The sequence below is a fragment of the Achroia grisella genome, unplaced genomic scaffold (genome assembly GCF_030625045.1).
Source record: "Achroia grisella isolate CSIRO2021 unplaced genomic scaffold, CSIRO_AGI_Agris_v1 utg149, whole genome shotgun sequence".
NCBI classification, from domain to species: domain Eukaryota; kingdom Metazoa; phylum Arthropoda; class Insecta; order Lepidoptera; family Pyralidae; genus Achroia; species Achroia grisella.
Window position 1 is genome coordinate 2,342,432 of NW_026712644.1, and position 21,767 is coordinate 2,364,198.

Genomic DNA, 21,767 nt, shown 5'->3' on the forward strand with positions numbered 1-21,767 from the left:
TTCGTATCCGTCAGGCAGGAGTTGGCCTTCAGCCGCTCCATAAGTCCTTCCGCGGGTTTGGAGTGCCATCTGCACTCGCCCCCTAACGTCCGGTGAAGCTGTAAAGGCCAGCTGAGGCCAACAGCATTAGAGTAGTCCGAAAAAAAATTATATGAAGTTATGAAAGCCACTGCAAATAGCATTAAAATAGTCCGAAAAAAAATATCACCCGAAGTAAATTAGTTACAGGGCCGGATCTACCTACGGCCTTTACGGGCTCCAGCCCAGGGCCCCGTGAATATAAAGAGCCCCCAGCCTCCACTGAAACCAACAGGCGATGTTTAGATTAAAAAATCCATAATATTAAAAAACCTATCATAAGGTTGACAACCCTGAAATTAATCAACCCCCTGTCGCTTGTGATCTGTATATTTTTTTAGTTGATTGTTTATAATTTAAGTTTTAGCCCAGCGCCCCATAAATTCACGATCCGCCCCTGATTAGTTACTTTTAGATATCTACCAACTGAATAAATTTACAAATGATTATAAAGTTGAACGACTTTCTATACATAAATTTGTATAGGAACAGGTAAATATTGTAACAGATGGTAAATATTACTCTGTGTGTTTTTTATACTGCGGAAAATGGCAAATAAGATATATTTCAGACTAGCTGTTCCCGCATCTTCGCCCGCGTGGAATTTAACTTTATTTTTCTAAAATAAACGTAGCCTAAGTTATTCCTTATTACATCAGCTACCTGTCAATAAAAGTCCCGTCAAAATCAGAGATTAGCTGGAACAAACAGACAGACAGACAGATAAAAATTGTTATTTTGGTGTATGTACCGTATGTATATTCATATGCATGTAATAAAAAACGGTTATTTCAATATTACAAACAGACACGGTGGAATCATGTGTGTGTACCTACAATTAGCCACTGCGAAACTAGAAATTTAAAAAAATATGTTTAAAAATATTAACGTTCTTATTCTAAGGTATATTAGTATCTTATTCTAAGGTATATTAGTATATTATTAGCTTTAGAATCATCATATTGACTTGGTTAGCACCGACTTCGATTTAAAAGTTAAACATTGTATCTAACTAGCTGTGCTCGTGGTTTTACTTGGATGAAATTTATAGTCTATGTGTAGTCCTGGTGATACATGCTATATTATTATATATAAGGGAAGTTACCTCTGAACTTCTCACTTTAACAGAGTATCTATAGTGGTGTTCAAGTAAACAACGTAGAACAAGATAAACAAAATATATTTCTAATCAAGATAAATTAATATAAAAACACATTTAATACAATATACAATAATACAAATAAGTTATACGAATATATCAATACGATGACAGACAAGATGACAAAACACACTATCTTTTCAAATATTCAAACATACTTCATTTGCCATACCAGCCAGTCTAGACATTGATTACAAACCTCGTTCTAACATTATAAACTTTCATTAAAATCCATTCACTAGTTTTTGCTTGAAACAGATAATAGACAATCCACAATCACAAACTACGACCTTTATAATATTAGCAAAATTACATTAAATTACAAAAAAAACTTTTGCGAGAGTTTCTCCTTCTACGCTAATAAGCCGCAAACTGTCAATGTCAAACAACAAATAATTATATGTCAAAAGTTTGATTGGAGCCGTTTTTGAACTTTGTCAACACTGAAATAATCTGTGAAACTGATAAAGATAAGGTCGAAACATATATGAATTTTAAATTAATATTTGCGTATTAAATTACGATCATAAAGAAGTGTAATTCTTTTATTTTTTTTATGAATAACTGCAATAAACATATATTATATTTGAAGTTACGTGCTGTTGTTTTGCTTGAGAAGTTTAGTTAGATTGTTTCATATAATTTAACTTTTTAAAATGACTTTAGTTGAAAACGAGTGGTTTATCGAAGCTCCCTGGGGTAAATTATGCGGTAAGTATTCCATGAAATATCTTATATAAGTATATTATTTATAAAAGTAGTATTGGTTAAAGAGAATCATCGTTTTTTTATTGAACTAATTAAGTACCGAATTTCGATTGCACTTTGTTCATACCGCTCTCGTAAACATTACCCTTTGTATTTCAACATTTATAATAATAATTAAGGAATTCTTAGATTAGAGGGTGTTATCATGACTCTTAATAACTGCTTTCTGCTATTATAAAATGTTATATGAAATCTTTTTAATATACAAAAAACTAATATTATAAATGCAAAAGTAATTCTGTATGTCTGTATGTCTGTCTCGATTTTATGTCAAAACTATTGAACCGATCCGATTTAAAATAAATTTGGAACACATTGTCTAGAATCTGAGAAAAAAGTGTTGTTAGAGATTGAAAATGGAGATAAAAGTTTGTATGGAAGTATCTTAATCATTTGTAAAACTTCTTCTTAATGGTCACTGTTAAGATAATAAAATATAATAGGGTTATTAATAGTTTGTACGAACTTTTGTAATTTTTTAATCTAGAATGATGAAACTTTTGCTTTTTTGGGTTAGATGAATAAATATTTTTTATTTATTTGATCAAAGTCAATATTCCATGCGGACAAAATCATAGTCACAGCTCACGGTTACTCTATATATTGCATGGATGCCTATGAAATGGTACAGCCAACTGTGCTAATGGTATACCATGCCAGGGTACCAGTTTAAGATGATACAATGTTAAAGTCAAGCAATGAAGGAGTCAAACTTGTGTACAACTTTATTGTTATAATAATAATATAAAATGATTTTCCGGCAATTCTTGGCATTTTTTTATTGAGATGTTTGGCCTATTATCAGTTACTTTAGACTCATTACACTGCAACCTACATAGATCTATTGTGTTGGCTCTTTTTCCAAGTTCACTACCACCTTCCTGGCCCTTACAGGCCTAGATAGCAACATCTAAAAAGGGATGAGCACAATAGGTCTCTGTAGGTTGCAGTGTTACAGGTATGAAGCACTTTGTAATAGCCCATACTCCTCAAAAAAGATGATGTTTTTATATCTCTTAAATATAAACAGTTATTTTTACAAACATTAGACCTTAGACCCTGTAGTCTGTCGAAAAACCTCTGTATGGGGACTGGTAGATGTAAAATGACATATCTATACCAGTGTACCTGAAAACAAATCCTCGGAACGGTGAGGTCGCTCCGTGAAGCCTGCGATGACACCAGGAGTCTTCTGCGCTTTTGGGAGGAGCTTGGCTGGCTACTTTAGTAGTCTGGCTCTACACGCACAACGGCCCGAATGTGAGGCTAATTGCGGAGAATGGAGTCCAACATACGATACGATACGATACGATACGATACCAGTGTACCTGAGCTTCATTTACTTCAGCAACCAATTAGCTGCCCTTTTTTATTTTTTTATTGTGTGTTTGGGGCCGTTCAAGTATTACGTAAGCACTATAGGGGGGCGGGGGGTCTTTTCTTTGCTTATTTTGGATGACATGGGGGTGGGGGAGTCTGTATGATGATTACGTCATCGGTCGTAATTTACTTTTTTACACGAATGGCAACCCTCACATTGTCTTTGCTAAAAAAAACAATACATTAATTGAGAGATGTTTACGTAAGCATGGGGGGAGGGGGTAAGAGCTTTGCTTACTTTTGCTGACAACGGGGGATGGGTGGTAAATAATTGTGATAAATCTGCTTACGTAATACTTGAACAGCCCCTTTTGCGCTATTGTCAGGTGTTAAAACCTGTAGCATTGCAACCTACATAGATCTTTTGTGCTCACCCATTTGCAAATTTTGCTACCTTGGCCTGTCAGTGACAAGAATTGAAGGATACTCTTTAAAGCGATGGTTTGTATATCATATCGGTTGCCCTTACAAGATGTGTTTTGACTTAAGGGTGAAATGGAGATACCCACAAAGAAGACTGTGCAGGAGCAATTTTTTATTAATTTTAAAAATGTTTACTTTCAGTGGTAGCATGGGGTGACTGCACTAACCCACCAGTATTGATGGTGCATGGTAAATTGGACACCGCAGCCACTTTCAGACCGCTCGTGTCATTGTTACCTGACAAATTTTATTATATAGGTTAGTATTTGTTTATTAATAGTGTTATGATACAGTTTAATAGAAAGAAAAGAAAATGTGCTTATTAGATACTAGCTATTCGCCCCGGATTCACATGGTTGTCCATATATATTATATTACCTTCCTCTTGAATCACTTTATCTATAAAAAAAACGCTTCAAAATCCGTTGCGCAGTTTTAAAGATTTAAGCATACATAGGGACGGACAGACAGCGACAGCGACTTTATTTTATACTATGTATTGATACATAATATAAACTACAAAAAATGGTTAATTAAATACAATTGGATCATTATTATTGTGGTCCTGAATAGATCTTCGCACAGCATATGACGTGATGAAGTGCCACAATGCTGGTAATAATAATAATAATCTGCCATCTCCTCTCCATAAGAGGGGAGATGAGAATTTTTGTAAAATAATAATCTCAGGACAATTCACACAGCGCCATCTAGACCCAAGTTAAGCTAGCTAAAGCTTTTGTTATGGGTACTAGACAACTGAAACAAATACATAGATATTTTTTTTTCGTAAATACATAATATACATAGAAAACACTTAGACCGATACAAACAATCATACTCATGAATACAAATGTTTGTGCCGTGCGAGGAATCGAACCCTAGGTATTCTATAAATATCTTCATACTATATGAACATAAAGGCATATCACAGTTATTTTAAATGCGACCTTGACATGTCTTTTATATGGATGATAATGGAATGGTGCACCCGCCTACGCTAAGATCAGCTAGCAGCTTTTGTAGCTGTGACCTGGTCGAGTGGAATGAGTAGCCATGCTCACTAAAATGTCCAGACATGTGGCGGCGTGGTGGGCCGGGTCATTGGGCTCCCTAAAATATGGTCGAGCGCAGTGATGGCTGGCTCATCCGTCATACTCGTGAACGAGTGCTAGTGTAGGGACTGGTCTGCTCTTATCACTACAACTGATTTAATCTTATTGTGTTTTTATATTTGAGCCTAAATAAATTTGTGCTGGTTGGTAGTTTGTATTCACACGTTTCGACTTGTAGAATGTGAACTTACAAGGATTGTTTAAAAGAGCAACACACAAGTTTCTTGCTTATTCTTCTTGTGATGAGACAGCTTTCCGAATAAGCGGTAGATTTAAAAAAATATTGACTATTCAAAAGTGCTTAAATTAGTTTATTTGTAAATGATTTTCTATTCTATTCTATTCTAGCCCATTGTAACAAATTCACCATGAATTTATCACGATGGTTTCCAGGGGGAACCGCGTGGAGGTTAACCTGACATGGTGCATTGCTAGTAATGGGGTCATTAGTACACATTACCAACAGTCCCCTCCTCCGCGATAATAAGATGTCAGGGCTCTGTCAACAGAACAATAAACAAGAGTACTCTACTTTTTTGTTCTGTGCCTCTGTTCCTATGATTTCACTCAGATATGTAAAGTAAAACAGCTTACAAAGCAGCTGCATGGCGGCTGAAATAAATGTACCACAAAATGGGCGTGAGTTTATTACAATCATATACAAACAACCAAATACGTGAGATAACTCTTATAGATAATTATTTATCAATTTATATATAATTGGTAAAAAAATAATCATAATCATCGTCATATCAAGACAACAATTGTCGCTCGAATGACGCGCGTGAAATATAAACAAAAACAGTCCAAAACTGGCCTTCAGTCGCCACTCAAGTCCTTCCGTAGACTTGGAGTGCCCTCTGCACTCCTGTTTTCGTTCGGTGAAGCTGTAAAGGCTAGCTGTAGCCAATATTAATAATTATCATTACATAATATAAAACAAAGTCGCTCTCGCTGTCTGTCCGTCCTTATGTATGCTTTAATCTTTAAAAATACGCAACGGATTTTTATGCGGTTTTTTTAATAGATAGAGTGATTGAAGAGGAAGGTTTACATATATATTTAATACATGTACACCCGTGCGAAGCCAGGGCAAGTAGTTAGTAATCTTATATATAAAATTCTTGTGTCACAATGAGTTATCATACTCCTCCTACATCCCGATACGGCTTGACCGATTTTTATGAAATTTTATATGCATATTTATTGATGAAAATCTGCTGCTGTCTATTTTTTATACCCCTAATTGAAAAGGGTTGTCCACCTCTAATATTTTTTTAATTAATTATATATTTTATAATATAGCTTTAACCCAAATTTTTACCCTTCTAACATCAACCCTTATTTGTTAATAGCGATATTAGGGGATACTTAAATGTGTATGGCACAACAACGTTCGTCGGACAGCTAGTAATCTATATATTAATAAGTGAAGTACAAAAATTATGTACCCCTTTTTGCAAACACGCTACATTGTTCCCGCGTTTTTTTTTTTGTACCTACACTGTATATCTTTTAAATTATAGTCTACTAGCTTTTAACCGCATAACTTCATTACTGGCTACTAGATGGCGCTGTAGCAAAATATTGATATTTTATTCTTATTGTTTTTTATATTTTTTTTATAAAAAGTATCCTATGTATTCTAATACCTCCAAGAACATGTGTACAAAATTTAATGATGATCGGTTCAGTAGTTTTTGCGTGAAAGTGTAACAAACATCCCTACTTTCACATTTATAATATTAGTAAGGATATGATATTCTGATGTATAAGCTATAATACTGTAAAGTTTCATTAAAATCTGTTCAGTAGTTTTTGCGTGAAAGAGTAACAAACATACATCCATATTCAATAAAATAAAAGTAGCCTAAGTTACTCCTTATTACATCAGCTACCTGCCAAAAAAAGTCCCGTCAAAATGGGTCCAGCCATTTCAAAGATTAGCCGGAACAAACAGACAGACAAAAATTGTAAAAATGTTATTTTGGTGTATGTGCCGTATTTATATTCATATGCATGTAGTAAAAAACGGTTATTTCAATATTATAAACAGACACTCCAATTTTATTTATATGTATAGAGTTAAATTATGATGAAAATTTGTTCAAATATTGTATTCATAATATAATAATATAAAAATGATTTCAGCAATCGAGCTGCCAGGTAATGGCAGATCAGACAGATATCCTCCGGGTATGATGATCAACATATACGATCTGGTGTACTGCGTGGCGATGGTGGTGAGACACTTCAGGTGGGAGAACTTCGTTTACATCGGACACTCGCTAGGAACAAATATCGGTGGGTACAATGTCGGGACCCAGAGGTCCCTTTAACTTTAGACTCCATAGATGTTGCTACTAAAAAAACTGTTTGAACTGGTGAATAAAAGACGGTTTCTCCTTCAACGTTTACTTATAAACTGAGTGGAACTAACATAGTGTTATATAATCTATACCTAATATAATCTATATCATTACACAGTATAAAATAAAGTCGCTGTAGCTGTCAGTCCGTCCCCATGTATGCTTAAATCTTTAAAACTATGCAAAGGATTTTGTTTTTTTAATAGATTCAGATTCAGATACTTAGAGTAATTCAAGAGGAAGGTTCTATATATAATACATGTACACCCATGCGAAACCGGGGCGATATGTTGGCTATATTTATATGTACTGGCTATTCGAGCCAGTACATATATAAAAATGAATTGCTGTTTTCATATACGAATTATACAGTAGCTTTCGCAAGTTCTAAACCTGTTACTAGTCGGTTCCTATTTTATTATTAGTAGTAACTAGCCATCAAAAGTATTGGATGAGAACTAGCCAAATCTTCTTCAGACCTTAGGCTACAGTATATTATCCTAAGTTATAAGAAGAAGCTATATGTATTACTATGCTTGTTAGCAAACAGATATAGATATATGTATAAATGTTAGGAACTGTAAAATGTAAATAATTAATATCTGAAGGCTTTATTATTATTAATATTGCTGTAAAGTTTCATCAAAACCAGTTCAACCGTTTTTGCGGGAATGAGTAACAAACATCCATCCATACTCACAAACTTTTCTATTATTACTTTCTGTTCTATTCTAATTCAGAATAGAACAGAATCTGCATTCCGAACATCAAAATATGACTATTCAAAAGTGCTTGTAATGAGTTTATTTGAATAAAGATTATTTCTATTTCTTACTAATATTATAAACGCTTGTGACTATGGATGAATGGATGCATATTTGTTACTCTGATGATTCTGTTCTGTTCTATTCTATTGTTAATATTTTCCAGGTTTCATATACGACGCGTGCCGTCCAGGTGTTATCACAAAGCTCATCAACCTGGATCCCCTGTACCGGGTGACTGTGGTCCTACCATCGGAATTCTCCAAATGGTAAACTATAGAACTAAACTTACATCAATTATCATTAATCCACATCATTACATAGTAGAAAACTAGTAATAACTGATTCTTCATTTTAGATATTTAAATTCATCACGAATGCTATTTTTTTTTGTCATGGCATAATGCTGAGATGGGCCCCTTACGCACACATCAGTACAGTGACGCGGTGACGATGCTCCGCAGTGGTTGATAGGAAATGCATTTTACTTTATTATTATTATTTAGTATTGGTTTATTATTATTATTTATTTATTGGGTACTATTTTGTTCTTTTATTTTTTTTTTTGTATATAATGATAACTCTAATTTAATGAATTGTTTTTTATTTACGTTTATCTTATATAATCATCATTGCCTTGCCTTTATCCCATTATTTGTGGTCGGCGCAGTATGTCATTCTCTTCCACTGCTCTCTATCGGTCGTCATATCTGAGCATACTCTTCTTTTATTCATATCATTTTTCACACAATCCATCCATCTTTTCTTAGGGCGTCCCCTCCCTTTACATCCATCCACATTCATATTATACAGTTTCCATAAGACATGGTCCTCATTCCTCCGCATAACATGCCCATACCAGCTCAATCTGTTACCTCGCAACTTTTCTATAACCGGCGCAACTTTCAAACTTCCTCGTATATACACATTCCTTATTCTGTCATTCCCAGTAACCCCACACATCCATCTTAACATTCGCATTTCTGCCACAAGCACACGCCTTTCGTCCATCCCCTTTACGGCCCAACATTCAGATCCATACAAAATGTCAGGTCTTATGATAGATTTATAAACTTTACCCTTTAGTTTCAAGGGCATTCGGGGGTCGCATATAATATAATAATTTATATGCAGCTGTCAGCATCGTTTTTATTGTGTTGTGATGTGTGATGTATTAAATGTTATTCTATTCTATTCTATTATTATTAATAATAATAATAATCATCATTTGTGTCAAATAAAAACTAATACAATTTTTTTTTGTTTTCAGGTATAAAAAGATGTTCACCTCGTACTATGAAAATTTTGAAAAATACAACGCACCTAAAGAGACCGCACCGGCGTATACCGTTGAGGAGGTAGGTTTAAATACATATTCAAGCATTTGATGACCTCATTGGTCTAGCGGTTAGCCACACTGCCTCATCGTCCGAAGGTCGCGGGTTCGATTCCTCTCTAAACTTTGGATATCTTACGAAATTTCCCCATAAGATGTTTGTCTTTTTGATGTCTTCTTAATGTTGTTTGACGGCCTCGGTGGTTTAGCGATTTAGTCTCGCCTTACTCCCGATGGACGCTGGTTCGATTCCTCGGTATAAACATTTGTATTCATGAGTATGATTGTTCGTATTGGTATAGGTGTTATCTATGTATATTGTGTATGTATTTTTCATTGTGGAATGAACTACCTGCCGAGGTTTTCTCACGAGACTACAGCATGGGGTTTTTCAACGCGTACGTGATGCTCCTAGTGTTTCAGACGTCCATAGGCTACGGTAACCGTTTACCATCAGATGGGCCGTATGCTTGTTTCCACCATCGTAGTGTACACAAAAAGTCAACATGAATCTCTCGTGTAAAAGCTATTTAATCTTGGTTACAGGCTATCAAATTGCTGAAGAAAAGCCGCGGTCTAACGCAAGCGGCAGCTGTAGCCACTGTCACCCGATTCACAGAACGACTGGCGGACGGTCGAGTGAGGTCAGTACTTCATACACAGGGAATTCTTTTTGTATCTGGGGAAAATCCCACGTGAAACCGGAATATTTTTATTAAAAAAATATCTATAATATATTGAATTGAATAAGTTACTCTATACTTATAACATTAGATATGCCTGCCAATGAAACTCCCGTCAAAATCGGTAGAACCGTTTGGGAGATCAGCAAGAACAAACCAACAGACATGACTAAGTAACGTCAAAATTTTTACCCATCCTTACGAAAATTGCGCTAACGGAGGAGTATGAAATTTTGCACACTCATCCTTACTAATATTACAAATACGAAAGTAACTCTGTCTGTCTGTCTGTCTCGCTTTCACGCCAAAACTACGGAACCGATTTAAATGAAATTTGGTACACAGAAAGTCCAGAACCTGAGAAAGGACATAGGCTACTTTATAATCCGCAAAAAGGGTTGTAACAGGTTGAAAGAGGATATGAAAGGTTATATGAAAGTATCGACAATTTACGCGGACGAAGTCGCGGGCACATCTAGCAGTTTATATAGGGAAGGAGAGCAGAATACTAAGATTTTTTTAAAATTAAATCAATTAAAAAAAACTTTACCTACCATGTGTTTGTCACCCGCACGCATATATACTCTATTGTTCATTTAATACTAGCAACTCGCAGCGGCTTCGCACGGGTGTAGATGTATTATACATATAAACCTTCCTCTTGAATCACTCTCTATTAAAAAAACCCGCTTCAAAATCCGTTACGTAGTTTAAAGGTTTTTTTTTATGGATGATAATGGAATGGTACACCCGCCTGCGCTAACGGTTTACGCTGGCGGGGCACCAGTGGAGGATGATAAGATAAACATGAGGTCAGGTCAGTTAGCCCATCGTGACAAATTCACCAAGAATTTATCACGATGGTTTCCAGGGGGAACCGCGTGGAGGTCAACCTGACATGGTACATTGCTAGCAATAAGATCATAAGTCTACATTACTACCAATCCCCTTTCCCCCCAAGTTTAAAGGTTTAAACATACATAGGGACGGACAGACAGCGACAGCGACTTTGTTTTATACTATGTAATGACTAGCTGCGCCTTGGTTTCACGGCTAGTCATCCGCATGAAATTTATAGCCTATATGTTAGTATGTTGTGTAAACTGTATTGCTGTAAAGTTTCATCAGAATCCGTTCAGTAGTTTTTGCGTGAAAGAGTAACAAACATCCGTCCATACTCACAAACTTTCGCGTTTATATTAGTATAAGAGCTGCTTCAAAGATCACATAGTATTTCGTATTATACGTCTGGTGTGGCAGCGTGGTGGGCCGGGTCATTGGGCTCCCTAAACTATGGTCGAGCGCAGTGATGGCTGGCTCATCCGTCATACTCGTGAACGAGTGCTGCTTGTAGGGACTGGTCTGCTCTTATCACTACGACTGATTTAATCTTATTATATATTTATATTTGACCCAAAAACATTAGTACTGGTTGGTAGTTTGTATTCACACGTTTCGACTTGTAAATGTAAACTTACAAGGATTATTTAAAAGAGCTACACACAAGTTTCTTGCTCGTTTTTCTTGTGATGAGACAGCTTTCCGATCGAGTGGTAGATAAAAAACAAATTGTTATGACTATTCAAAAGTGCTTAAATTAAGTTTACTTGAATAAATGATTTTCTATTCTATTCTATGCTATTGTTTGTTGCAGATTCACATACGATCAAAGGTTCAAAGTGGTCACACCAAGGCCGTTTTCCCCCGAGGAGTTCCAAGCCGCCTGCACGAAGCTGAGCATGCCAACTCTCAACATAATCTCCAAAGAATCCAAAGACAAGAAAGGCTACGAGCATTGTGACTTCGCATTCGACGAGAGCAGCTTCACAGGACAGAATTACAGGGTCAGGGTCGTGAATGGAGGTCATGATGTACATTTTAATGACCCTAAAAGCGTTGCCCCATTTGTAAGTCAATTTTTGTTGTACGGCGTTGAAGGGCTAGACAGAGACGCAAAACTGTGATAGCAATAATTTTGACGATGCCACTTATAAGGGTTTGAAAGAAATTTAAAAATGAATGAAGAATGCAACGTTTAGTTTTAATTTGGCAACACAAACGCCGGAGCCAAAAGAAGAAAAAAAGTTATAATTGAATTTGGAATGTGTAAACAATCATATATTTAAATTTGGAATGTGTGAGCGATGGCCGACGTTATTTGCTATCTCGTTCTGCCTCAGTTCTTTAATTAGAGTGTAAGCGAGATAAGAATTAGCGTGTACGTTGCAGTCTTCGTTTATTTTTATGTTTCTATATTTATAGCGTAACAAATTATACGTCTGGATTACTTGTCAAAATACTAAAAGTTTTTGTCACGTATTTCATTTGTACTTCAAGAAAAAGGATGATATAGTAAAAAAGGTTATATAAAAGTTATATACTTAGATGCTAACCTATATAATTAAAACAAGTACTAAAATATACAAAAAATATAGGTGAGTTTTAATAAATGATCATTGCACCGGCTCGAAGGACCAAAATGTGAAGGAAGGAGATCAAAACGAGACAAGCAAGGAAAAAAGGCACCGGTATAGTCGCAGAATATTATATTGACTTATGTTAACCTGCACTAACACCAGGGAAGGATGATAAGATGAACATGAGGGCAGGTTAGCCGGGTACCACTTCCTGGGTCCACAATATTGAAGTGTGGCAAGTGATTTAGAAATTATTTATGGGTTTATATAAATATACAAACTAGGTTGTGATACTTTATATAAAAATCTGTTAATTAGATCCACTACTTTGTAAAGGGTATAACCACGCTAGTATATAATATATATAATATCTTAAATATATACAACTCAAAGGTGACTGACGTAGTGATCTATCAAAGCACAGCCCAAACCACTGGACGGATCGGGCTGAAATTTGGCATGCAGGTAGATGTTATGACGTAGGCATTAGCTAAGAAAGGATTTTGATTAATTCTACCCCCAAAGGGCAAAATAGGGGATGAAAATTTATATGAAACTTGGTCAATTTTAAATCGGGCTGAGACTTTGCATGCATAAAGCTACTATGACGTAGGCATCCCCTAGGAAATAATTTTCATAAATTCCACCCCAAAGGGGATAAATAAACGCTTGCGAAGCCGCGGGCAAAAGCTAGTATAATGTATTATTCATAATAAGAATAACAGCTATAATAAAAACTGGTTGCCTCACAGCCAGCAATATTTACCAGATCTTTAATAATAATAATCTAGACAATTCACACAGCTTTATCTAGTCCTAAGCTGAGCAGAGCTTGTGTTATAAAAATTTGGGGCCCCTAAAACTACGGGCCCTAAGTTGCCTAGGGTTTAGGTGGCCCCTGATTGTCCAGGATATTATTATTATTATATTTAATGTAAAACGGCAAATTATTATAGATATTTACAAGAAAACTATATGAATAGTAAAACATATTTTTTATTTCCACTCTCTTGACAGTGGTTTGTTTTCATGAATATTCTTACCTTATTTTCGATTTGTTATGCCCTTTATGACTCACCATTTATGATATTGTAATAAAAAATATTTTAATAATTTTATTTATTTATTATTAATTGAATTTAAAACGTATTTATATTGTTTTATGTTACAATTTTGTAACGGTGGCAGATTTTAGATAAGCTCTTTTGTTAATGGTTGGTCTTCCAATAAATGAATTATTATAAATATGTTTTTTCTTTTTATTTTATATATACATACTGTAAATTATAGTTCCCGCCGCGTCTGTTTGTATATTCATGATAATCTCAAGAACTACTGATTTTCATGAGATTTTTATCTACTAGTGCAGTAATTTAATTTAAAACTAATTGGTGTATAATTAAATATGGTTTTGTGTAAATGATGGTGAAGATGATGATGATGATGATTGGTGAATGAAATACCCATGCGAATTCCTAATTGTCTCTATATAGAAATAGTAATAATCTTTATTCAAACAAACTTCATATAAGCACATATTTTTTTTTATTCTACCACTCATTTGAAACACAGACTCATCACAAGACGAACAAGCATTAAATTTGTGTGTTCCTTTTTTAAATAAACATATGTATGTACCTAATTAAGTAAATGTTGTGAATACTAACTGCCGAATTCCACAATTGGCATAAGTAAATAAGTAGTTGAGTAACAAAATAAATCAATATTTAGTTTGAATGAATGTTAATAATAGTTCGGTGCTATCCATTTACGCTTAGGAACTTTAGCATTTTCTCTTTATCTTGGCAAAATCTGTAGATAGACTTCAGATACCTAGAACCTATCGATCACCTATTAGCTGAATATTCCGGTATAAGGGCAGAGGAAGGCCGAAAAGAGATGGATGGACTGTGTGAAAGATGATATGGATGATCACTACCGTACCGTCCAATATACAGATTCAATTGTAAAGAAATGCAACTGAATTTCTTTTTTTTAAAAGCTAAGTTATTTACATTTTGTACTTATATAGGTATCTGTATGACTGCGAACAGAGATGAATGGAAGAGAAAAACATATTACGCCGACCCCAAATAAATGGGATAAGGAAGAAGCAGATGATGATGATGATAGGTGTCTGTCTATGTCTAACATTAAATGAAAATCCCGTGCAAGAACAACTATTGCCATGCACACTCGTCATTCACCCAGATCAGGATGGTATTTTAATTTCTGGCGGGTGGTACGATGGTGAAATATTTTAAGGAAGATGTTTCTATGAATGTGGATGGTTATAAAGGCAGAGGAAGGTCGAAAAAGAGATGGATGGACTGTGTGAAAGATATAGTAAGAAAGGGAGTAAATAACGAGATGACTGCGAACAGGGATGAATGGAAGAGAAAAACATTACGACGACCACAAATAAATGGCATAAGGAAGAAGCAGATGATGATGATACTCAGTGGAGTTCTAAAATAACTGGTTGCCAATAAGGAGAACATACTTTCAAATAAAAAAAGAAAAATAAATTATATAATTTATTTTTCTTTCTTTTGTTTTTTAGTAATAAAAAATGTCATAAGAATCGGATATTGTGCTCCGCTTTCTGTACATTAAATAATTATTTATACCTACACGGTTTATAGAACAGTTCTTGAAAATGACTCCTAGACGAAGTTACCGTGTGTGTTTAGTGTTGATACAAACTATTTCGCGAGTGTGGTGTGGTTCATCATATTCCGCAGGAGACTGCCTCCGTTTCCCTGTCATCCGGACGTGTTCTGCCTGGACCCGGGGTGCGTGGTCTTTAACAGTGCTCTGGATTGGATTGCAGGTCAGTGGGTACCGTTATTTTAGGGGTACTTGTTGCCGGGCAGTGAGGAACTGAGTTTATAAAGGTATATACCCCCTGTAGATCCGGTTAAGATCCCACATGTAGTGGCTATTTACACGTCTCTTCACCCACGGTCGACTTTGTTCAAAGTGAATCTATATAAATAGGATTATGATTGATAATCACTGATCGAAAATTTCAATAAATTGTAAGTAGATACGAAGTTCAACATGTCATTTAGTTATCTATACATATAAATAAAATTGGAGTGTCTGTTTGTAATATTGAAATAACCGTCTTTGTCCGTCTGCCTGTTTGTTTCGGCTAATCTCTGAAATGGGTCTCAGTTTTGACAGGATTTTTATTGGCAGGTAGTTGATGTAGTAAGGAGTTACTTAGGCTACTTTTATTTTAGAAAAATAAAGTTTAATTCCACGCGGACGAAGTCGCGGGTACAGCTAGTTAATAAATATAACTGATAAACGTGGCAGTCTGTAGTGTGGATGAATGAATGTTTGTTACTCTTTCACGCAAAAACAACGGAATGGAAATTTGTTGAATCTTTACAATAATATAGCTTATTTATTTATTTATTTACCTGTACCTTATCTTAAATAAATAAATATAACTTACTAGCTGAGCTCGCGGTTTCACCCTTATGTAATATATAGCATGCTTTTTTTATACTACGATGGTGGCAAGCATACGGCCCATCTGATGGTAAATGGTTACCGTAGCCTATGGACGCTGAGACACCAGGAGTGTCACGTGCATATTGCCAACCCTTGAGAAACCTTAATATAAACCTTTTTGATAAACCCCATGCTGTAGTCTCTCGAGAAAACTTCGGCAGGTATGAATTATTCCACAATCTAACCGAGAGGAAGCTCACTGTACGAGACTACTTAGGTTCCAGCGTGTATGGATGAGTTCCCTTTCATGTTATTCTTATATATAATGTATATTACTGTAAAGTTTCATCAAAATCCTTTAATCAATAAAATGCAGTAATTTTTCCGTGAATGAGAAACAATAAACAAACATCCGTCCATACTCACAAACTTAAGATACATCAGAATATAATAAGAAAATACATAGGTTATAAATTTCACACGAGAGAAAACGGGGGCACAGCTAGTATCAATTAAATCGTGTTTAGGCAGTAGTGTACGTAATACTCTCGAATGATAACGATTTGATAACGAACACCTCACGCGAATCGAACGTGTTCGTGATTGTAGTACTTTGGTCGGGCAGTGCAAAATCCTACGCTGGTTTGTATTGAACAAAAATTAACAGCATCTGTACTGTATCCAGAGATAGAATATACAAAGTCCTCTGCGTATTTTTTTATGACGTGTCATGGCAGCGCGGGCGGCACGTGCACGGCGGTGGTGAAGTAGCACCCTCTAGGTAGAGATTAGGGATGTAACGGAGGTAGTTTTATCGGAACCGAAGTCGGAGTCGGAGTTTCTAAATTTGATTTATCGGAATCGGAATCGGAGTCGGAGGCAGGGTCAGAAGTGGTGGCATGAGAAAGAATTTTTATAATTTTATAAAGCATTCTTTAATCTTTTTTTTTTAATTATAAAATAAAACACAAGCAATGAAAAAAATTAGCATATTATTTCCATCACAAAATTAGCATATTTATATATATCACAATCTAACAATGTTCGCACACACAGTTGCAACTGACATCATGTATGTCGCCGAGTTTCATTGCTCGTATCATATTAGAACCAGAGTCGCGTACAAAACAATGAATTTTCTCTTTTCGACGACTTTTAGTGTTCTCTTTTCCCTTTGACGATTGAGTGCACGTAGTGGAGGTCGGCGGGATTATCCGGGCGCTATGTATGAACCTGTTCATAACAGTCGACACAGGCCGCCCTCGCCGCTATGTTATGCTTCGACCTCCGATTAAAACCTCCGATTTAAAAGTGTCGGAGCCGAAGTCGGAACCGTAGGTGTAATAATAATCGGAAGTTCCGACTTAGCGGAACCGAAGTCGAAGCTCCGTAACGTCCCTGGTAGAGATATACCCTATGTTTTGATAGCGTTATTGGTACTCTAAACTTTTTTTTCGGACTTCTCTAACGTAACATGCTACGTTTACATTCAGCCGCTTCCCCTGCTACTCGCGCTGCCGGAAATATTGCCGGGCGACAACTGAGCGAGAGGGATGAATGTAAACACACGCTGCCAGTCCTTTGACTCGCGCACGAAAAACCGACAATCGAGGGAGCGCCGGGCAGCGCGTGTGGCAGCGCCAATGGCATAGGAAGTGTTTCCACTCGTGTATACACTCTCGCGCTGCTCACTTCCCTGCCCACTCGGGCTGAGTGTAAATTGCGCATAATGCAGTTGACCGCAGCTGGCCTTTACAGCTTCACCGCACCATAGGGGCGAATGCAGATGGCACACCAAACTCGTGGAAGGACTTATGGAGCGGCTGAAGGCCAACTCCCGCTTGACGGATACGACTAGTCTGATGGCACCACTAGGGTTTCGAACAACAGCTCAGGCCGGCGTAATCGCTCCCCGTTTGAATTAGACGGGGAATCGATCGGAGGGGAGTATTTTAATATATATGGTGTAACGTTTGCTAGGTCAGCTAGTTTTATTATACCAGAGGTGGAGTGTAAAAACTCGTCTACGTGTGTACTTTAATTTCACCTATTTTAGCCGCCAAGCGGTTTTTTTTCTGAACTGTGATAGTGGCGAACAAGCATACGACCCATCTGATAGTACGGTTATCGTAGCTATGGGACACAGTTACCTAGAGACATCAAAATAATAATTGCATTTAATAATGTCTAGTAAGCAAATCCAATATTGTGTACTAAGCACTGCTGTGTCTAAACTGTGTCACCCCAACATTTTCCTATTGTCATTTAGTACATAGACGACCTCGGTGGTCTAGCGGTCAAGCACACCGCTTTACGATCGATGGTCGCGGGTTCGATTCCTCGCATGGCACAAACATTTGTATTCATGAGTATGATTGTTTGTATCGGTCTGGGTGTTTTCTATGTATAATATGTATGTATTTAAAAAAAAAATATCTATGTATATGTATCAGTTATCTAGTACCCATAACACAAGCTCTAGCTAGCTTAACTTGGGTCTAGATGGCGCTGTGTGAATTTGCTGAGATTATTATTATTATATAAGATCAATATTTTTATGTACATATTGTCAGTCAATTATCATTTATAATATACATTGTCTCAACCAACAACATCATTTACCCGCAACAGTAGCAAGCGGTAGCTTGCTTTGTAAGCTATGTTTTTATCTGAGTTTAATGATGGCTGGCTCATCCGTCGTATTTACGAAGGGGTGCTGCTTGTGGAGACTGGTCTGTTTAAGTTACAGTCACTGATTTGATTAAACTCTTGATTAAATTGCAATAGCATATGCTGGTGGTCACTATATTCTCCCTAATTTGAATTTAATAATTAATGTATGTATTTAAATAATTCTATCAGTTGTCTAGTACTCAACACAAATTATGCTTAGCTTGGTATTACATGGCGCTGTGTAATTTGTCCAGGGTTATTATGACTATTATTAAACAAGCTGCTATGATGGTACAGCTCTAGTCATCATATTTGTAGTTATTATTATTAAACAAGGTGCTATGATGGTACAGCTCTAGTCATCATATTTGTAGTTATTATTATTAAACAAGGTGCTATGATGGTACAGCTCTAGTTATATTTGTATTTATTATTATTAAACAAAGTGCTATGATGGTACAGCTCTAGTTATATTTGTGATTATTATTATTAAACAAGCTGCTATAATGGTACAGCTCTAGTTATATTTGTATTTATTATTATTAAACAAGCTGCTATAATAATACAGCTCTAATCATTATATTTGTGGTTATTATTATTAAACAAGATGCTGTGATGGTACAGCTCTAGTCATCATATTAGTAGTTATTATTATTAAACAAGCTGCTATGATGGTACAGCTCTAGTCATCATATTTGTAGTTATTATTATTAAACAAGGTGCTATGATGGTACAGCTCTAGTTATATTTGTATTTATTATTATTAAACAAAGTGCTATGATGGTACAGCTCTAGTCATTATATTTGTGGTTATTATTATTAAACAAGCTGTTATGATGGTACAGCTAGATAAAAAGTCTACAGCCGAAGGGCGCAAAAAAAACCAAAAAATATTATATATTAAATTTAATTGAAATATAAAAATTACAATTTAACTTATTAACTATTATAGATGCCAATTGGTCGATGTTAGAACCAAGAGTGATTCAACTCCGATAGCGTTCTTTGGTCGATTTCAACATTTCAGTTTTGCTGACTCGACGGCACGTTTCGGCGCATGGTACGATGCGCCGTATTGAGGCCGCTGCCTATACAGCGTTTTCAATGTTTCATGATTTCGTAACGCCTCCCCTCGAAGATAGGCAACTATTCGTAAGCTGTACTGAGAAAGTTGCCGGGATGCTGTTAGTGTCGATCTTCACATCTTTAGGTTGGATATTTCTCACCTCAGGTTGTTCATTTGTAATGTTCACTGTATCCATTACATCAGTTGAATTTATTTGTCCGCAATAGCTACGGAATCGGCGATATAATTTAATAGTTACAAAACTTGCACAGATGATTACTATAATAGTGTAGATAGGTATAGTTGTGTGGTAGACACTATCTACATTGACTTGTTCTAAGATTGCTGGCTGCTGCAATGATATTCTAGCATTTGTCTCGTGAAGATGTTCTAGATTGATAGAGTTTAATCTTACTATAGGTTGAGGTTTAGATGTGGCACGCTCGTCATATGGTACTTCCGTCAGTGTAATCTGCACGGCATGTCCTTTAATTCTATCTTGAATGTTAGAGATGGTAAAATCTGGAGTTGACAGCATACAATTTATAGGAATTGATACTAGATAGCTTCCTTTAAGAATTTTGTAGTACTCGTGCCCGCAGGATATATGTACTCTAGTTGCTTTAGGTAGTGTCATGGTGTAGTGCTGGTCATCGAGCTTCTCGAGGGCTGCTCTGGTAAGATTTACTGAAGTCAGGTCACAGGAAGGACTGACCTGTTGTTTTAGGATAAGCTGTTGCATGCAGTCTTGGTTATCACGAATCTGGTACTGGTACTGGAGCTGTTCTTCACAAAGGTAGTATGTGCTTAACTTCGGACATTCTGTCGCAATGTACATAGAACCTGTTCTCTGAATTGCTATGAAGGGTTGGGTAGGTATAAGTATTTGATTATGTTGGTTTGGTATGATTGATAGTTTATACAGGATATAGGTATTAGGAGAGACAATCGGCACCTTAATAACTATAACTATTTTATTTCCTACATAATATGAACCCGATTTTATAATGTAAAAATATTCCCTTAATTCTATATCTATAACCTTTTCCTTAGAATAAAGTTGTCTAAGTTTAATTAGCATATTATTTAATGAATTAATATTAATTATAGAGTGAGATATACTCTTAGTCTGAATAAAAGCTAACGTATTTTCTAAATTAAGTAAATTTTCTGACAAATTATCTGTATTATCTGTGAGCATCAATAGATACTGAGCTAGATGTGCATACTTTATTAAGTCAGTATCTCTGTCTGCATCTGATTTTAGTATTAGGTTAATAGTTTTACTTATTTCATCCTGATTTTTTACTATGTTATTTAATATTACAGAGTGATCGGTTATCCATTCTTTACCTAAACTAATGTGTTCATTCAACTCTGTTTCTAACTTATTTTCATTATTTTGAAGAGCTTTTATAGCACTGTCATATTTCACAGCGTCAGAATAATCAAGATTACCTGAAATACTTTTAATTATTGAACCGAGACCATCTATGAGTCCTCTTTTATTACGTGACTGTAAGAAAGTTTGCAACTGTTCGCGTACTCTTATGAGCTTATTATTAAGATGTAAGAGATGGGGTTCATAGAGAGATAACGTTTTATTTTTAAGTTGAGGATTAAAATTGTCTATCTGACTTATAACTGATTCTATTTTTGTGAACATGTCATCTAGGTCTATGTAGTATAAAAATGAGTGATAATGGGAAATGACTTTTGTGGGTCCAAGGTTGAAGGGAAGAATTCCTGGTCCATTGTCAAGGGTGTCAAGTGTTACGTCTTCCGCTCTGGTCAGTTGTAATGTGATCGTCAGGAATGTTCTGTAACAACGGGTTACTATTAGGTCTTCGCTTAAGGCGTGCTTTAGCAATGGGACCTCTTTTCTTTTTAGTATATATGTGTATTGGCAGATCAGCCAGTACCACATCTTGAGTGAAACGTGGAGCTAATTTTTGTCTGCTAGCCATAGGGTTACGAATGAAAACCTGCTCATCTGGACTATATTCATTTTCAATTTCTCGATCTTTATTCCTAGCCTCTGTAATCTCCGTACGATTGTGTAAAGATGTTT

At 35.8% G+C, this 21,767-nt stretch overlaps 1 protein-coding gene across 1 annotated transcript; it reads left to right on the forward strand.

Moving 5' to 3' along the window:
- Positions 1-1,275: 1,275 nt before the first annotated feature.
- Positions 1,276-12,121, forward strand: LOC131840723 (serine hydrolase-like protein 2). The gene is made up of 7 exons (XM_059188917.1): positions 1,276-1,948; positions 3,950-4,066; positions 7,075-7,227; positions 8,223-8,325; positions 9,327-9,414; positions 9,939-10,036; positions 11,730-12,121. Exons 1-7 carry the CDS (start codon positions 1,894-1,896, stop codon positions 12,037-12,039), a joined length of 924 nt encoding a protein of 307 aa, XP_059044900.1. The 5' UTR covers positions 1,276-1,893; the 3' UTR covers positions 12,040-12,121.
- The last annotated feature ends 9,646 nt before the right edge of the window (positions 12,122-21,767 follow it).